Here is a 19038-nt window from a genome sequence, read left to right as displayed (position 1 = left end):
ACAGAAGGTGGGTCGTGATCTGGAAGTGGGATGATCTTAAAGCGCTGGTAGGATATGAAGCGTTTGAAATGCAATACATGTCCTTATCAGCTGGAAATATTAATGCCAGAACTTACAACATGATACTTTTTACTTCATGTACAGGGTTTCCAAAATAAGTTTTATTTCAAGTAAACAAACTAATACATTTGATTCAGGTAAAACAGATCATCACATTTATTCTTGTAAAGGGTTTTCTAAAAAGTTTTATTTCATGTAAAGCGTTTCCAAGGCTGTTAGCCGCGTTGCCCTGTATTGAACTTATGTACAGTGTGCCAGTAAAGGGTGACATGCACTTCTGGCCCCTGTGTTGAATGAGCCCATGTTGGTGTGACCAAGTGGTCGGCGGGGTTCTAAAAGAAATGATAAAAATGACAACACCACCTGGGGGGAAATTCTAGCCCTCAGGAAATATGAAAAAATAAAATGTAATTAAAACAACGCTCGCACAGGTTCAGGGATGCACACTGAGGCCAACTCAAATATAAACACAATTTTATTTATTAATGTAAAATGAAAAACAAAACAACAGCGCACTGAATATCTAAAACGGTGTCCCAAATTACAATACAAATAAATACAACTGGGACTTACCAGCAGCGGTGGACCAAAAGAACCACACACAAAAAAAAAAACCTACTATAGTCTATTCACCTGGTGCTGTACAACAATAGTAGTGTGGAAAACGACGCACCACCTGAGGTCCCACGGCCGCTGGTAAATCCTCAGTTCGCTGAAATAAAAGCACGAGATAAACACATTAAAAAGGATAAAAACATGGGACATAAACAAGCTCTCAACCTAGAAAACAAAAGAAAGAAACAATTAAAGGAAAACAAAAGTCGGTGATACAACACACCCAGTTAGACACCACAGAGCACTGATTAAAAATACTTTCACTCGGCGAACCAGCCCAAAGCTGGTGCTGGGTCCGATTATCCTTGGTCTGCTCGGTCTCACACAACTTCCCACAGCTGGGAGAAAGGGGAAAGGCAGTACCAGTTCGTATAACCGGCCCAGTATACGGCCGACAATCGCCCCGGCCAGCCACAAAAGCTGGAGCGAACAATAGTCCAAAAGGGCGTGGAAAGGCAAGCTACAGGGGAAAACTGGGCCGCCGACAGATTGACCGTAATATAACAAAATCAACAAAACAAGACAGCAGCAGGGCAGGTGCCCGACTCTCTACGTAGCCAAAGCAGGCGGTTGGTCCCCGAGAGGGCACGGCAGCAATCAAACCCTACAAATAAGAAAAAGGCAAAACTAACCTTAGTCTTCTTTAATTTACAAAACTAGCAGCTATAAAATAAGCTGCTTACCCCAGAACTTGGAGGCGCTGTACTGCACGGCGGATGCACTCACGCGTCTCCTCACCACGGCTGGAGCAAAGGAAAGAAAAACAGCCGCACTGTAGCGGGCCGCAGAAATATAACTACTAATTGCCGACGTCAGGGAGAGATCAGAAATCGAAGAGGAGACCTACCTGTAGCAATCACACGACCTGATCGCCTCAGTAATTTAACCAGCAAGCCAGCGTCTACCGCTGTATCGCACCAGAAGCTCGGGAGGAAATAATCCAACGAAAGAACCCGGCTTCTCTTTATACAGGTGAACGCCGCCCTGTAATCAATATACAGGTGTGCTCCTAGTTGACGTAAGCGCGCAGCGGGAGCAAGCACAGGAGGGAGAGAGAGAAAGCAGTAGCGCAAGTGGGGGCGAGAGAGAAAGAAAAAGCGAGTAGCCCCTCCGGCTACATCGGGTTTGTGAATTTGACACCTTAAGGTTTTGAAGTTGGGGATACATGCTCCTGGTGAGCATAAGATGTCTGATATCAGCTTGACATCTCAGTTATAAATGAAATTCAAAATGTTTTTGGAAGTATGACTAATGTATAATCTGACTTCTAAGGTACGCACGCCAAGGCCTAGAAGACAAGGGGACAGTTTACTTCGTGCTCTAAAAACACAAACCTTAATCTTTGATCTTCCAACTTTATCTTTCTGTTCTGGTTTTACAGTCTCTGTTTATTGAGTCGTACTTTGGGAACCACCCTGTTGTGAGACAAGGGTACACTGGGAGAGAATGCAGGCATTTTTTACTTAAGTAGAAGTATAGCTGCTAGTGTCAGAGATACTCAAGTAAAAGTTTGATAATGTATGGGCTCAGAAATGTGCTCAAAGTAAGAAAGTCAAAGTAGTAACCAAGCTGAATATTGTGCTATAATAAAATAATATTAGCAGGTGAGACTACAAACTTAGTCTGGTGGTGAAAAGGCACACGAGGCTCAGAGGCACATTAGAGGGTTAGAGCTCAGAGACCCTGAGCCTGGTGGTTGGGCTAGCAGCATGGTCTGGTGAAAGAGTCTAACATCCATGCATTACATGGTGTTGCGCCTGATCAAAAAACAAAACAAACAAGCAAAAAACCTATAAACTAACCCCCCTTGTTTAGAGGTGATTGTCAGTTTGCTGGGTTTTTAGAGACACTGAGAGTGAGAGAGATCATGTTCTACATTACTTTAAAAGTGATTTTCAGAGCTGTTGATGTATGAAACAGTGTCCATATGGATCAACTCTATTTATGGTACTGAGTGTTAAATTGTGACAGTTTCAATAAAGTCTGCAAAATTCTTGCATTTATACTGGGGAGCAAGGAAAAGTTAGACGTTGGTTGTACTATTGAAAACCAGTTTCATAAAAGAACAATTAAACAGATATGAAGAAGAATGTGTTTGTAAAACTAGCGGTAAAGTATGGGAACTATAGGGCAGACTGTTTCTGCTATCAAAACAGTTTGTGTTGTTAATCCTGAATGATTCTTGGTCACAACATTTTACTCCACACACATTTGGAAAATCGCATAGTTTGACAATAAATATCCCAGTAAAGACGCTTTATTTCTTAACAAATATGCAGACGGAGTGATCTTTGTTAAAAGTAGAAGTTGTATCTGTAGCTAAACCGTTGTACACAAGAACTTTAAAAATCTATAGTGTGTGAGGTTGTGTAAGTAAGGGGTGGCTTGCCCTTCTCGCCCACGTGTCACAAACCATCTGTTGGATCGTGGATTTGTCACCTCAGCATTGTGAAAGTGGGGAAACACGCTTCTGGCTGAGCATAAGATTTCTGCTTACAACTTAGAATCTCAGTTCTAAATGAAATTAAAAATGTTTTTGTAAGTATGGCTAATGTATACTTTGACTTCTAATACATTCACACACGCGCACGCGCACGCACACACACAAACAACATCAACACAGAGAAGAAGAAGAGGGGGTAGTTTACTACGCATCATAAAAAACCCCGCAATCATTCATCTTCCAACTGTATCTTTCTGTTCTGAATATCCCAGCAAACTAAATCATCTCCATTTACACACATCAAATAGAAACATGAATCACTTGTAATGATTAGAAACTTGATAGAATTTCAAATCTAGTTTGGGGAGTCATTCAGTGAGAAACAGTGAAATGATTTTCCATGTGAAAAGGTGGACAGCAGAAACAGAAAGAAACAGTGAGAACTAAAAGAGAAACAAAGAGCTTTGGAACAACGAGGCAGCAGGAGGACAGCTGCAGTTTAACAGCTTCAATTCACTGACAGGAAACAACATTAGAAACATCATCATCCTCAACTCATCTGCTCCACTGACACTGACACCTTCAACGGACACACCTTCACTTTACCAACAGTGTTAATATATGGAAACATCCTGTGAGTGAAAGTGTGTGTGAAGGTGTGTATGTGTGTGTTAGTATCAGGATCAGAGAACGACAGCTTTCCTCTGTTCCAGTCCAGATTCACTCTGATCCTCTGGAACTTCTTCTTTACTGAGAGAGCAGTGAATGGAGCTGATGGTGAACGTGCTGAGTATTTACTTCCATCAAACCATATTCTCCATAATCCAGACAGTTTGTCTCCCTTCCTCTGCACAGACCCTGCTAACACACCCAGGAACCACCATGTACTGTCTCCAACTTCAACATCCCAGCTGTGAGTCCCTGAGTTAAAGCCCTCAGAGCCCAGGACAGAGATGTAACTGTCAAACCTCTCTGGATTATCAGGAAGCTGCTGCCTCTCTCCTCCTCGTCTCACACTGGTCAGATCTTCAGACAGGATGAGGTTTGGACTTGCAGTGTTTGGGTCCAGAATGAGAGGAGTGTAGGAGACCATGTCCTTCATGTTGTTCCAGATGTTGTAGGTCAGGTTGCCCAGGTGTTTGGCCTGGTCTATCAGAGCTCCTGAGGGCAGCTGTGGATCATCCAGCAGGGGGCAGCGCTGGACTCTTTCCACTGCAGCCTTGTAGTTGTGCAGGAATGAGACGTCTTCAGCTCTCAGCTCCTCCTCTGTGGCTCTGACTGTGTCTGAAAGAGCTGCTATCTCTCTGCTCAGAGCCTCCATCTTCTCCTTCATCATCCCACTCTTCTGCTCCTCTTCCTCCCTCAGTGCAGCCAGCCTGGCCTCCTCTTCCTCTGCTAGAAACTGGTGAAGCTTCTTAAACTGCTCCTTAATCTGCCTCTCTGTGTGTCGGGCCTGGACCTTAATGTGTTCTGCTGTTTGATCAAACTTCACTTGAACTTCTTCACAAACCTTTAACTTCTTCTTTAAGGGCTCCAGAGTTTCCTGAAGTTCCTTCTTGTGTTGTTGTGCAGCTTCATTGATGGGTCTGAATCTGTGATTGGTGTGTTTTTCTGAGTCTCTGCAGACAACACACACTGGCTGCTGATGGTCCAGACAGAAGAGTTTGAGTTTCTCAGAGTGCAGACTGCAGAGAGCCTCTGAAGCTCTCTGATCTCTCTCCTGTAAGAACGACTCACACAGGTTCTTCAAAGCTCGGTTTAAAGGTGGTTCATTCTTTGAAGATCTTCTCTTACAAACTGGACACTCGTGTGTTGGTCTCTCTCTCCACCATCTCTTCAGACAGTCTTTACAGAAGCTGTGGCTACATGACAGAATAACAGGATCTCTGAAGACCTCCTGACAGACCGGACAGCAGAGATCCTCCTCTGATCTGGAAGCCATTGAGTCTGTGAGTGAAGCTGAAAACAGCAGACAGGAAGTACAGTCAGTCCTGGCTCCCCTCCCTCCTCTACTACCTTCACTGAAACTTCCTTTGAGTCGTGTTTTTGCTCAAACTCACATTCAGTGTGTGGAGCGTCAGCAGCTTGAAGCAGCAGTGTTGGAGTTTTCCACTTTTCTCTCCTGTAGCTGGACTCACTCAGAGGAAGCTGCTAGTTTGGTCTGAACTCAGTCTGATCGTCTGTCCGTCTCTCTTTACTGAGGACGAAGAACTTCCTGTTTCCTGGTTTGCCACATTTGAGTGACGTGAGGGGAGGAGACAAATGTTGCTGTTTGACTTTTAACTAAGATGTGTTTCAATCCTGCCTGTAGCTCAAAAACTGTAAAACAGTTTTTTGTCTTTTCACCTCCACAGGTCACAACATGAAACCTGTTGTGAAGTTTATAAAATAAAGTGTCACTCGGTGGTGCAGCTGTTTGTCAGCTTCTATTTTAGACTTTGTTCTGGTTCTTGTTCAGGTTCCCAGCAGTGGGAGTGTAATGCAGTCACACACACACAGGTGGTGTTAAGGTGGATTCACTTTGTTACAGACAGTGGTGTTATTTCTTGTAACTAAGGGTGTGTTTCACTCCAAAGTTCAGACATTAACCTGCCAGAAGTTGTAAAACCCATACGGTAAAAAATATATTTTAAAATATATTTTAAAATATATTTTTATATTTTGAAATATATTTTAGCACATATATTTTTTGGCCATTTTTTGTATATTTTGAAATATATTTCAAAATATATTGTACAATATATTTTTTTTTATTTTGAAATATATTTCAAAATATATTTTAAAATACAATTGAAAATTAATTAAAAATCTTTCAAAAATATATTTTACCCCTCATATATTTCAGTCGAAGAAAACACATTCACATGTAACAACTGAAAATCTTTATTTGATATCTAAAACAAACATAGCATATAAATCAAGCTAGGAACATACATTATACAACTTTATTCTCATAACATTATTAAAAATTGTAAAATAATAAAAAAAATACATATCTATATCTATATATATATATATATATACACACACACATATATATATATACACACATATACATTTTGCTATACAAAATGCAACTGCAACAAACACTTATAAATAACGATACTGTGAATTTGATGTGAACTGCTATTAACACAATAAAGATGTGATTACTCAAAGATATTTACTGATCAATAACAAGCAGAGGAATACACACACACACATATATCTATATATCTATATATCTATATATATACACATATATATATACACACACATATATATATATATATACATGTATATATATATATATATATACATATAGATATATATATATATATATACACATATATATATATATATATACACATATATGTGTGTGTGTGGGGGGTGTATGTGAACATAATACATACTTAAGATGTAACTTTTTTCTTCTCCAACAGTCTGAGTTCCCCTAGCTTTGAATTGACTGCAATCCCCAAAGCCCCTCTGGATACATTGGGGAACCTCTTCCTGACTGCCACTGTAACAAACAAAAGTCACAGTTGTAGTACTTTTATCACAGTTAAAATAAAAACGTGATTTAAATTAGCTAGCTTCATTTAGGAAACAGATATTTCCGTTTATAGAGATACAGATATATTTTACACATAATTTTACCTTTTTTTTTCCCCGATGGAAATTCTATCCAGTTCACATTACAGTAATACTAACCCCTTTTGGTCATCTATCCTTACTCTCCAGCATTCAATCTGTTGACCTTCTTCGTCTGAGTCACACTACTTCAATGCATCATCACCTCTTTGTGCAATTTTTATTGTTGCAAAGTGAGTTACTTGTGCAGTATGCAATTTTAGATACACAGTCTTCACTTACTATATATGGCTGTCATGGTTTCTTTATCAAGGGCAGTTCTTCGCTCTGCGCCGATGTCTGTTTTGCTGTGTCCTCCTATAAAAAGCATGAACATTTGAGTGTCTGACTAGTTTTAGATTTCCAAAAATCTGATCTTTGTTCATCTAAACATTTGAACTACAACATTATGCTGTTTGGTAAAGAAACTGGTGACAGAGAAGTAGGCTTTTTAAAATACTGTTAGCTAACCATTGGAACTAAATTTCAAAGCTGTTTACCTTTTAAATTGCTCTGGATCAAAACCTCCAGTGGGAAGGCAGCCGTCAGAAGAACACGCACCATTGAAGTGGGTGTTTGGGCCTGAAGAGCAGCAGCCCACTGATGTTTAAGAATTTTTACTCCTGTAGCATGTGCTATCGCCACCTGTGGTTGCAATCACATAAAAAGAGTGTTTCAATATAAATTGTTTTTAAAAAACACATTTGAGTATGCACCTACCGAAATTCTCAGCAAAAATTACTTACATATTCAGCATCACTGGTACCCTTTAAATAAAAAAATACATACATACGAAGTCAACAATGTTGTTACAGACAGAGTGTAACTGGTTAAATAAAGGAAAGAAGGAAGAACTCAGAATAACTTAGATGATTGAGTCTTTACACTTTAATGAGAAAGATTTACATTTCTCGGTGGCACAAAGCAGAAGCAAAATACTTACTTTAGCATCACCAGATGTAGAAGCTTTGCATGAAGAGTTGGGCACCTATAAAGGATAATATTTAAAGATTAAAAAAACAAAGACACATAGCATTGACCGCCATAAAATCACTGAATAAATATCAGAATGTGACAATGTTGCACAACTATCTAAACCTTCTTCTAAGTCATGTGACATATTTTGATGACGTAAATATATCTATACAATTCAAGTAAATAGGTACAGCATACATGTTCTGGAGAAAAAAACAACAAACAAACAAGCAAAAAACAAAACAATATATAAGAATCCAGTAGGGTAAAAAATCTCTTCTGAAGCAATAGAGTTCATTTTGGGTGAAAAACAAAACATTGCTCTAAAATATATATACTGACACCAGCAATCAACATCCCGATTGAAATTATTTCCCTCCTAGTCAATCTACTGCTCTGTGCATGTGTCAAGCACTACGACTGTATCTATGCATATAAATTCACCATATACATCCTGCAAAAATGTCCCAAAGCGCTTACACATTCAGTCATCAACCCATTCACACACTGGTGATGGCAAGCTATATTGTAGCCACAGCCGCCATGGGACGCACTGGCAGAGGTGAGGCTGCCGGACACTGGCGCCACCGGGCCCTCTGACCACCACCAGTAGTAGGTGAAGTGCAAGGTACACAACGACCGAGACCGGCAACCTTCCGACTACAGGTGAACTATTCTTTATGTACTAGCAATCAAGCTTATTTAACTAAGAAGCTTGAGATATTTGAATGTAAAATAAAATAAATAACAATAAAAATAACATGATATAACAACGTACATTAAGGATATCTGCATTTAAATCCACAGGCTAAAAGTAATATAGTAAATGTGTTATTAATAGTACAGGTATTTGTGCAAAATAATTTACAGTATATCTCCAAAAGTTGAATCTGTTCATCTTTACGTAGCGTTTTGTGGGAGAAACGTTTCGTCACTCATCCAAGTGACTTCTTCAGTCTCAAATTTACAGTATAGTACTTTGCATGTACAGGTAGCTGTGGTGTGAATTGTAACTGAATATCAGATGAATGTCAGAGAAATGAAATGTATTCATTTTTTGTATTTATCAATCATAAAACCTTCTGTTTTGTGACAACAATAACTACTTTTTGTTGGTCGGTATATTGCCCCATAAACAATTGCGACAAGTAATGTCATTGTCATTTTAAGACCATGTAATGCCTTTGAGTGTATAATCATAAAATAACACCATAATAATGCAAGATCTACACACTTTCAATTGACAAACAAACTACTATTTCTTAAAATATTTAGATCATGGATATTAGGTATGAAAATATTAGATACCTTAAAAAACTTGAATAAATAGTAAATTTTCTAACAAATAGAAAACAAAATGCACAAAGAACTTTTATGGAGATTTTTCCATCTACAAATTTTTCCCTTTTTTACTGTGAAAAACAACATATCGTGCTGAAAAACACAATCTTATTAAGCAATGTATAACTAGTAGTACTGGTGTGAATGACGACAAACATAGCTAGTGTTTGGGAAATCTGTTATAAAACAGTTATTATTTCAATAGTTATGCTTAACATGTGACATAATATCACGTGACACAGACACTGCGTAAAAAACCACAACAACTAATACTTACTTTAGGAGAATGAGGGAGGGCAGCATCAGGTTGAGACTTTGACATCTGTAAGAGAAAAACTGATGTGTTAGAAACAACTCGCTTAAAAATACATTAATGTGGCAGACTGTTCCCTGTTCCGATGCAGTGTACAAGTACAATCAGAGCTGTCACAACAATGGGGCGGTGCCAAGTGGCTGCAACCCTAGGTACAATGTACAAGTACATATAACTACATATTATGTGAATAAAGCAAGAATCTGTTTAGGTTACGCACACTGCTGACTGATGCTTGTTAGGTTTATATGATTGTAAACTGCACAAAAACAACAAAGCAACAAAATTAATGAGAATGTGACAGGTGCGACCTGAGTCTGGGAACCGCCCCTGGTGGGCGGAGCTGGTCTTTGCTCCTTTGATAAGCGCAGGTGTGGGCAATTGGGCATTTTCTCTGCGAACCTGAAGCTGCAAGTGCTCAGTCCAAGTTGGGCAAGTTGGTGTTTGTAACTTCTGTCTATGAAAGTCTGATATGGGTCCTCCCCTAAACTTCTGTTAGAACGGTAGGTACACAAAAATGTACCATTTGAGCTCTGGCTTTGGCAGAGGTTTATAGTTATGTGCACCCTTGTAGGTGGGAAACATTGCTCCCGTGAGAACGGTACAGTGGACTTCATCGCCACTGACCCACAGTTATTAGGGTGTGACACGAACTTGTGGACAGGTAACAAAACAATTAAGTTGAGGAATATTCCTGTGTTTTATTGTCCAGCATAAGTGATCTCCTGCCTTTTATTCACAGAGTACCGAGCTGCTGCTTTGCCAAGTGGATTTCTGGCTGCGGGCAAAGGACCCGACACGTCACTGAATTTTAAACTGTTTTAAATGCGACAGACTGACTGCTGTGGCTGTCGATTGTTTGTTTCTTGTTTTATTTTTCTGTATCAGTAGGCACCACAGATATTGATTCTTTTAGTATTTTAACCTCTTTTTTATATATATATATAGAGAGAGAGATATTGTCTCAAACGGTGAAGGCGCTGTGTGGAAAACAAATCCTTTTTTTGTCTCGCCGCTTTTGCATGCACAGCGGTGGGTCTGAGTGAAGACGGCACTGAAGACTTGACTTTTTCTATAGTGTTTTGCCCATTTGGGGGTTATGTGTGAGTTGCCGTCCCTTTTTAACCTGTGTGCTGTGTTGATTTGTTCCTACACAGTTCCCCGCAGCGCTTGTCCTGTCTCACGGGCAATCGTACAGTTTTATCATTTTTAAACAAGGTAAAGTTTTTAATTGTTTTTAAGTACCGCTGTTACATTGTTACTTTTATTTTGTATTAAAAATTAAATTCTTTTTAACTGACTGTGCGCCTACGGCTCTGTCCTATTTTAAATAGGTACCTACCACGGGTCACAATAATGACAAACAAATTGATTAGATTTCACTTACGTCAGGAAGATCTGCATTCATTGTCATGGGCTGAAATAAATAGGCACAAACATTAATGCTAAACAACCAAAAGAACCTCCAGAAGGCCTTAAAATTATTAAAAAGGCAAGGAAATTTGGAACATTGTAATTAGTGATTATTAATGAAGCATAACTGTGCTTTGTTTCTAACCTTGGTAAGTAAATGTTCTGTAGCCTGAAGGAGAGGTGGGATTTCTGTGAAAGTCAAATTAAATGTGAATAGGTTTTGATAGTCTTTGTATATAACAAGTGTAAACACACACATAACACATGCAATAGTACAGTACTTACTTTCAAGTATTTCATTTTTCAGCCTCTCGTTCTCTCTTTTTAGATTCGAGTTCTCTTCTCTCAACTGATTAATGACACGCTGTAGATGTTCAATTTTCTTTTCATTCCATAACTTTAGATCGTTTTGTTGGTCTGTTGGGTATGCCTAAAAAATGAAACAAAAAACTCTCTCTTTAAAAGCCACCTTAGTGATTCTGTATGAAGGAATGATCTCAGAGCAGTTGTGGCAAAATGTTGGAAAAATTTTGAATAACAAATTGTTTAACTAATAAATTCTTATTCTCAAAAAGATAAACAATAAGCACATATGTGTGTGTGTATGTATACAGTCAAGTCACAATTTATTTAGACACCTTCAACTAGGGCTGTGCGATGTGACCAAAATCTCATATCCCGACATAAGACATCTATCGTCCTGATAACGACATAAATCACAAAAATTTAACATTTTATGTAAATTATGTGAATCTCGGGCAACTCGACTTGCGTGAAGTGTTTCCAGCTGGGCGTCGTGTACCTGGAGTCGAGTGTTTTAACCGATGCATGAAATGTTACATAAGTTGTATGTAATAAACAACATAAGTTGTTTATTACACAACGTGCTGCGGGGAAAAGTCTGTTCTAACCATACTTGCCAACCTTGAGACCTGAGAATTACAAAGATATTCAAAAGGGCTGTTGGGGGGGGGGTTACACATGCATATATATATACTGTATATATATGCAAAACAGGTATACATATATATATATATATTAGTATATATGTGTGTGTGTGTACCTGTGGCAAAACACTCACCTTTTTCTTAGCTCAAGGAGTTTCATAGAAGGTTTACTTTTTCTCTTAAGCACCTCTGGCTTGGGTAGTTGTTCCTCAATTTCCTTAAGTTTTGTTTGCAAGGTTTTTTCCCTTTCTGAGGAGGCAGAATAATAATAAAAAAAAAAAGGCTAAAGTACATCATAATAAAATTGATTAAGTTAGATATTTTGATTAACAAATAAGCGACAATAAAGTAATATTATATTGGAGAAAAGGCACCTGCTAGCTTGATGATGGAGGCTTCATAGACCGGCCACCCGCCTTTTGGCTCCTTGGCGCCTTGTCGCCACTCCACCAAATAAACATCCTTTTCCTCCAAACCGTCCAAGTATTCCTCCTCATCAAAATCCCGAATGTGTTCAGTTGGCAGAATTGAGAACTTTCCATCTTCCGACCACTTAATTAACGCGAACATTATCCGCTTGTGTCTTCCCGTCTGTATCGCGGCCATTCCACTCACTGTCAGAAATTGCGCCTCAGAGGTCGGTTATATTTAAAAAAAAAAAAAAAAAAAAGGATAAAAAGAAACGACAACAACTAACAAACAGATTTTTTTGCGCGTTGTTGTGTTGTTGTTTGGGAATATTTAAATATTTACTTTTTACGTATTACTTTTTATTTTATCTTAATTTATAAAAAGCACAATGGCAACCCGCATGCGCATACTCTGCTCCGCGCATTAACCTACAGATCTAGAACGAATACGCTGCATTTTTGGAATAATCTCTGGTGAGCATAGATTTCATAGAAAAAAAAACATACTATATTGTTTTAAGTGTTTACCTTTTTTCGATTAATCCTGTGACGTACAAAGACTGATGTTTTTAGGACTTTACGTTTAAGTTTTTAAAGTTTTTCTTAAGGTGTGCATTGCGCGTGCAGACCCTCTCGGAAGCAAATGCTGCAATTTTGCGAACTCCCTGGAAAACTGCTCGGTAAGCATATATTTCACAGTAACATGCTACATTTATTTTATATGTTGCAGTTTCTGTTTTACAATCCTCGATGTTTTCTTCAATGTAATTTTAATTTCATCAATAGGTCACATGTAAGTCAAAATGAGCGAGCCTCCTGAAAGGATTTCGTATAAACGTTATCTAACTGATCCACGGAGATGGGCACAAAAAGAAAGGTGTGTTGGTAATGTAATATCCCTCACTCTTTAACATTAACGAATGCCATAGGGCCGCACAATCAATTAATCTAGTGGCAATCACTAAGGATGCCACAATTATGTAATCGTTCAAAGTGGCAAATAATCGTCCACTGCATGCTTAAGATGTTTGTTTGTTTTTTATCAAGAATAAACAAAGCCAATGTGTAATAGACATTTGGGGTTTAATACTCCAGAATAGCATTGAAGGATTTACAATTAGTGTTTTCAGCTTATGTTCTTGTAAAAATAGGACATGCAGTTGCTTAAAACAACATCATTCTAAGTAATTTTTATATAATGTAATTAATAACCACAATGAAAATATTAAGGAAAAAATGACAATCTTTATAAATTACCATAGCATAAGGTACGATAAATGTACTCTGGCTCCCAAATGAATGATCTGGAGTTTTAAACAGCGAGGCTATGTCTAATCTGCTTATTACTGATCAATAAACATCTTTATAAGTGATCACATCTTTATCGTTTTAATAGCAGTTCACTTAGAGTTCAAATATAGCAATAAGCAATTTCTATTTTCTTTCTATTTCTTTTTCAGAATTAAGGTTGCAGAAGAAGAACTTCAGAATGTTATCAAGGAATGTCAAAAGGTATGCCTTATGATATAATTGGTGGTTCAATTTGCATTTTTGTAAATTCATATATATATAAGTTGTTCTAAACCTTTATGAATTTCTTTTTAACATAAAATAATGTTGATAATCAAACAGTTGCTGGTCCATCTTGACATAGTATGGACATAGTATGAAATAACAATACTATGGAAGTCAGTAGGGACAAGAAACTGGTTACCAGCATTCTTGAAAATATCTTCTTTTGTGTTCAACAGAACAAAGAAACAGGTTTAGAACAACTTGAGGGTGATGATTACCAAAATAAAGTTTTATTCCTTTTTCCTTTTTATCTTATCATCCATTTTATCATATCCCTTAGCATTTAATTACTTCAGTTATACCAAATAATAAATGATTGATTAATATTACTATTAATAAATGATCTTATTGGTCTCTTTTTAAGGTTAGTATTGGAATACAAACATTTTGGGTTAACTGCAATGAAAACACTTTTAATGCATAAATCTAAATTGGATTTATCATGAATATTGGACTATAGATTTGTTGAAATAAGTACACCATAGTTAGTTGAATTTTCAAGTCAAGAAATGAAATCAAAAAGATCATTAAATTTCTAGACATTATTTTTTAAAGAATATTCATGAATTAGTGCATTGATAGAAAAAATAAAACAAGTAATCATTGTTCTAATTATTATTTTTACAGTAATTTCTACTTTCTACTGCAATCATATATTCTTACAGAATTTATCATGAAAGAAAGCACTAAGCATTCATTTTGAGAGTTAATCTTGGACAGCCAAAGCACACTTACATTTTGGCAAGACTGAATGGACATGTCAAATAGTGCACAATTAGTGAATAATACCAATTTCAAATGTCTGCTGTAATGTTAAAAAAAGAGATGCATAAATACAGTATATATATATATATATATATATATATATATATATATATATATATATAGGTGAGATATAATGTCTATATCTCACCAATATAGACATAAATGCGTCTATGAGTCCACTAGGCTGATGCTCTTACACTGAAGATTTGTAATGTGATGTTTACAGGACCCATAATTCTCACTCTCTCTCTTCTCTTTTCAAGGAAATCCCAGACACCCTTCCAGAAGACAGAACTCTGCTGATGACTAATGATGAAGAGTGCACTGCAGGTCCTGTTCAGATAGAGGTCCCAGTGGATTCAGGTCAAACTAAAGAGCAAAATCAACTACTACTTCTGGCACTTAAGCTCAAACACAGTTTGACCAATGACTGTCTTGAAGATATCATGAAAATCCTTAATGTTGTTGGTGGCAGTGATTCAGCGTGCAGGACAAAATATTCATTTTTCAAAGCTTTTGATGATACAAAAGACATCATGAAAATCTGTTATGTGTGTGAGCAGTGTAATAATATAATGTCAGCTGAGCTGGACCAAGTTCATTGTGTTCAATGCAACATCACCTATGACAAAGCAAGTTGTCATGGTTGGCTGTGTGGCAGGCAGGCAGGAGAGGTGGATCCAAAATGCAGGACTCAGACACAGGGAGTTCAAACTTAAAGCGCAGCTTTATTGCTGGGACAAAACCTTGAATTAACTAAACTCACCAAAAAGACAACAAAAGACGAAACAGAGGAACTAAGGTCTGAAACACTGGAAAACAAAACTGAACCTGAGCAGATGACTAAACACAAGGAACACTGGAAACAGAACACACACAGCTAGTTGAGGGTACGACGCGACACTGAGCAAGGGCAAACACAGGGCTAATATACACAGGGTAGTAACGAGGGGAATGAGACACAGAAGGGGAGCACAGCTGGGAGAAATCAGAACTGACGAGACGAGGGAGCAAAGTAGAATACACTCACAAGAGACATGGACCTTCAAACTAAAACAGGAAGTAGCACAGACGCAAACTAGACTAGGGGAGACAGAGCAACTAAGAACACAGAACAACAACAAAGACACAGAGGGGAGCTATTAAATACTCAGAGAACTAAAGAGAATACAAGAGAGCCAAACTAAGACACTAAAGAATAAACTGGGGAACAAAGGGAACTGAGACCATAATACAAAACTCAGAGACAAGAAACTCAAAACACTGGGTCACCGACCCAGGACCGTGACAGAAGTAGGTTTACCAATAACTTTTTCATATACCTCTCCTTGGAAGATCAAATCAAAAATCTCTTGAAAATGCCAGGAATTACAGATGAATTAATAGGAAGGCAAACAGAAACATCTACTTCTCTCAGTGACATTTGTGATGGTTTTTTGTATCAGAAAGCTTTAAGTGGTTCAGAAACGGCCCTTCAAACCCTCAGCTTAACATTTAGCTGTGATGGTGTCCCAGTTTTTAAAAAGTCCCCTTGTAGTATTTGGCCCCTTTTATGCACCATTAATGAATTGCCATTGAAAACAAGACAGGATAATGTACTCCTTTGTGGACTATGGTTCGGGGATGAGAAGCCTCACATGAGAAGTTTCTTAAAACCTTTCATTGATGAGTGTGTGGACCTACAGGACAGTGGTTTCACATGGGAAAATGACAAAGGTGTTTCTGTCAATACAAAAGTAATCCCTCTAATTCTAATGAGTGACTCAGTTGCCAGACCTCTGATCCAGAATTTTAAACAGTTTAATGGTGAATATGGATGCTCCTACTGCCTTCATGAAGGAAAGGTAGTTGAAAAAGGCAGAGGATTCACTCGTGTATATCCTTTTCAGAAGGACATTCAGCTCCGCAATCAGGAACAAACTAATGAATTTGTAGAAGCTGCGCTACAGTCTGGTAAAGCTGGTATGGGTGTTAAAGGGCCAAGTATGTTGTGTAGACTTCCCAGTTTTGATATTATCGAAGGGTCTGTCCCAGACTACATGCATTCAGTACTTCTGGGTGTTGCAAGAAGTGTAACAGGGCTGTGGTTAAACAGTGAAAACCATGAAAAGCACTGGTATATAGGTAGGTCTACAAAACTGTTAGATGAAATGCTTTTAAAGATTAAACCGCCATGTAATGTACCTCGTGTGCCAAGGTCTGTCACATTGAGGAAATTTTGGAAAGCCCATGAGTGGTATATGTGGCTCTTTTATTATAGCTTACCTGTACTAAAAGGTGTATTGTGTTAAAATCTCCCAGTTCTTTTAATCTTTGGGCTGAAGGAAGGACAATACTCGGTGTATAAATGCTCAATCAACAATACTTTATTTCCATATAATTCAACACTTAAGAGCATAAGAACCATCATGATGGGGAGACCTGCCTGCAGAGGGTCACAGCAAGTCTCAAAATGGTGACGGGTTACTCAGCCTTTTATAGCCCCTAGTGGCCCCCACCTAGTCGTAAAAGCCTAAACATTCACATGTTTTCTCTCTTACGGCGCCTAAGTTATGACCTCAGCTCCTTGTTTTTCTGCTCTCCGTAAAGGTGGGGGTATGGAATGTGGTCTGTTTCTTCTATTCTAGACACAAGGTCTCCTGCACACAACATTCTCTTCATGATTCAGCAATATGAAATGTCAAGAAACAGTGTAACACATTCAACAGTGTCAAATAATACAGGTCAATCAAATAGATCTAATGATTTTCACACTCTTTTAAGTCAGAAGTATAATGCAAACTAAAACTACATACTGATCACACACTCTATATTAAGGGGTATAATATGATCTACAGCAGTATCATAATTCAACTACTTTGATTACAGATATAAGGTAACATATGATAACAGAATAATCTCACAATTGCCAGAACCACTACTGAATCACTGGTCTAAACTAGTCAAGGGAGTATCCCTTCTGTTGGGCGAAAATATAACCAGAGAGCAGATTACTGAGTCTGAGGCACTTCTAACAGATTTTGTGAAAGACATGGAGGTATTCTATGGGGAAGCTAATCTGTCTTATAATGTCCATCTTTGCCTCCATTTACCAAGAAGTGTAGTTAACTGGGGGCCTTTGTGGGCTCATTCCGCCTTTGTGTTTGAGTCTTACAATGCTAAACTACTAGACATGATCAAAAGCACTCAAGGGGTTGCGCTACAGATTGTAAAAATGTTCTGGCTACAGAAGGCCTTACCATTTTATGGCCAGACTTTACTGAAAGATGCCTCAAATGAATGCAAGGAGATATTTGAATCTCTAACAAGACCTAAACAGTTAAAACATGTAACTCGCACACATGGTATCACTGCACTTAATCTTTCTAAAGTGCGATTAATTAGGAGGGATGACTATATGGCACTGAGTCGTTTTGGGGTACAAAGGAGCAGAGTACAGTACTTTCAACGAATCATTACAAATGGCGAGGTGTTTCACTCAGAAGATTACAGTCGTGTACTCAAACGTAATTCATTCACTGTTATGTTGAATGATGATGATCAAAATTTCTTTAACATTAAACGATTTGTATTATGTCAAAATGAAAGTGGAGAGACGTGTTATGCCATTGGAAGATTCTATGAACGAGCAAAGCATAGTCTCTGTGCCTCAAATCCAAGTTATTTTGAACCAGTATCAAAAGGTCTTGGGCATCTGACAGGTATTCTTGCTGCAGAGATCAAATGCAAATGTCTGATCATTCACACTGAAAAACTAAAAGTTAATTACATTTTTAGAAGCATTAATCAGTGTGAATTCCTTAAATAAGGTTAAACATGAGAAAACATGATTTTCTTCAGTGCCATGTGGTATTTTTCTGAAGTGATTTTGAACCAGTTCATTAAAAAAAAAAACATACATAATTAAACATTAAATGGTAAAACGTCAGATATACATTACATTAAGTCATTAAGTGCTATATATTGCATCATTAAAGGAACACTCCCTCAGAGTTAATACGTTGAGTCTGACCATTTTGGAATCCATACAGTTGATTTGTATGGTGATAACACTTTTAACATAGCTTAGCATACATCATTGAATCCGAAGGGACCGTGAGCATTGCATTGAAAAATGACCAAAGACTTAATGGTCAAACTCTTTTTTTTTTTTTATTTCTGAGGGAGATCGAGAATGAGCTTATTTCCAAAAAAAGTGGACTGTTTCTTTAAGTACTATATTGTATATAATGTCAAAAACTAAAGTGTACATAGCAGTTGTTGTATTTTGTGTACTGTATCACTGATAAATAATTTCAAAGTCAAGTGAATGCTAATATTGTGTGAAATACTGTAAGCAAATGAATAAATAACCTAATTCTTGCTAGACCTTTGACTCTGTTTTGTTTGAATCCAACTGTTTTTGTAGATGTGATTAGATGCAGATGTTGTTACTTTTATTATTGTTATTATTATTGCACTAAATACATTTTAAATAAGGGATACTTTGATATACATTCTACTGTAAGGTTGGAAATGTATTTTCTTGAACACAAATATATTTTGAAATGTATTTTGGTTAGAAAGAAA

The 19038-nt window shown here is 37.6% G+C and overlaps 2 protein-coding genes and 4 long non-coding RNA genes across 7 annotated transcripts in view; 1 reads left to right on the top strand and 5 right to left on the bottom strand.

Annotated features, from left to right (window-relative positions):
• LOC109195581 (uncharacterized) overlaps positions 1-19038 on the bottom strand; it is a 375002-nt gene that overhangs the window by 99386 nt on the left and 256578 nt on the right. The gene's annotated exons all lie outside the window — the stretch shown is intronic.
• LOC109195601 (uncharacterized) lies at positions 518-3531 on the bottom strand. The gene is made up of 3 exons (XR_002057151.2): positions 1523-3531; positions 1359-1447; positions 518-1279 (listed from the first exon to the last, which is right to left on the bottom strand). It is a non-coding gene; the product is annotated as an uncharacterized LOC109195601 (long non-coding RNA).
• Positions 3573-5714, bottom strand: LOC109195577 (nuclear factor 7, ovary-like). The gene is made up of 2 exons (XM_019347820.2): positions 5179-5714; positions 3573-5077 (listed from the first exon to the last, which is right to left on the bottom strand). Exon 2 carries the CDS (start codon positions 5058-5060, stop codon positions 3669-3671), a length of 1392 nt encoding a protein of 463 aa, XP_019203365.1. The 5' UTR covers positions 5061-5077; positions 5179-5714; the 3' UTR covers positions 3573-3668.
• Positions 6481-7365, bottom strand: LOC109195614 (uncharacterized). Of its 2 annotated transcripts, none has more exons than XR_003217186.1 (3): positions 7231-7365; positions 6974-7045; positions 6481-6620 (listed from the first exon to the last, which is right to left on the bottom strand). It is a non-coding gene; the product is annotated as an uncharacterized LOC109195614 (long non-coding RNA). The 2 variants fall into 2 exon arrangements; XR_002057168.2 differs by having other exon boundaries at positions 6974-7048; positions 7231-7354.
• On the bottom strand, positions 7375-11198 carry LOC109195613 (uncharacterized). The gene is made up of 6 exons (XR_002057167.2): positions 11058-11198; positions 10918-10961; positions 10747-10776; positions 9324-9368; positions 7674-7718; positions 7375-7497 (listed from the first exon to the last, which is right to left on the bottom strand). It is a non-coding gene; the product is annotated as an uncharacterized LOC109195613 (long non-coding RNA).
• LOC109195606 (uncharacterized) lies at positions 9767-10602 on the top strand. The gene is made up of 3 exons (XR_002057156.2): positions 9767-9862; positions 9934-10023; positions 10102-10602. It is a non-coding gene; the product is annotated as an uncharacterized LOC109195606 (long non-coding RNA).

This window comes from Oreochromis niloticus, unplaced genomic scaffold (genome assembly GCF_001858045.2).
Source record: "Oreochromis niloticus isolate F11D_XX unplaced genomic scaffold, O_niloticus_UMD_NMBU tig00000235_pilon, whole genome shotgun sequence".
Taxonomy (NCBI): domain Eukaryota; kingdom Metazoa; phylum Chordata; class Actinopteri; order Cichliformes; family Cichlidae; genus Oreochromis; species Oreochromis niloticus.
Note: the sequence above shows the minus strand (reverse complement) of the source record. Positions and strands in the feature narration are given on the sequence as shown.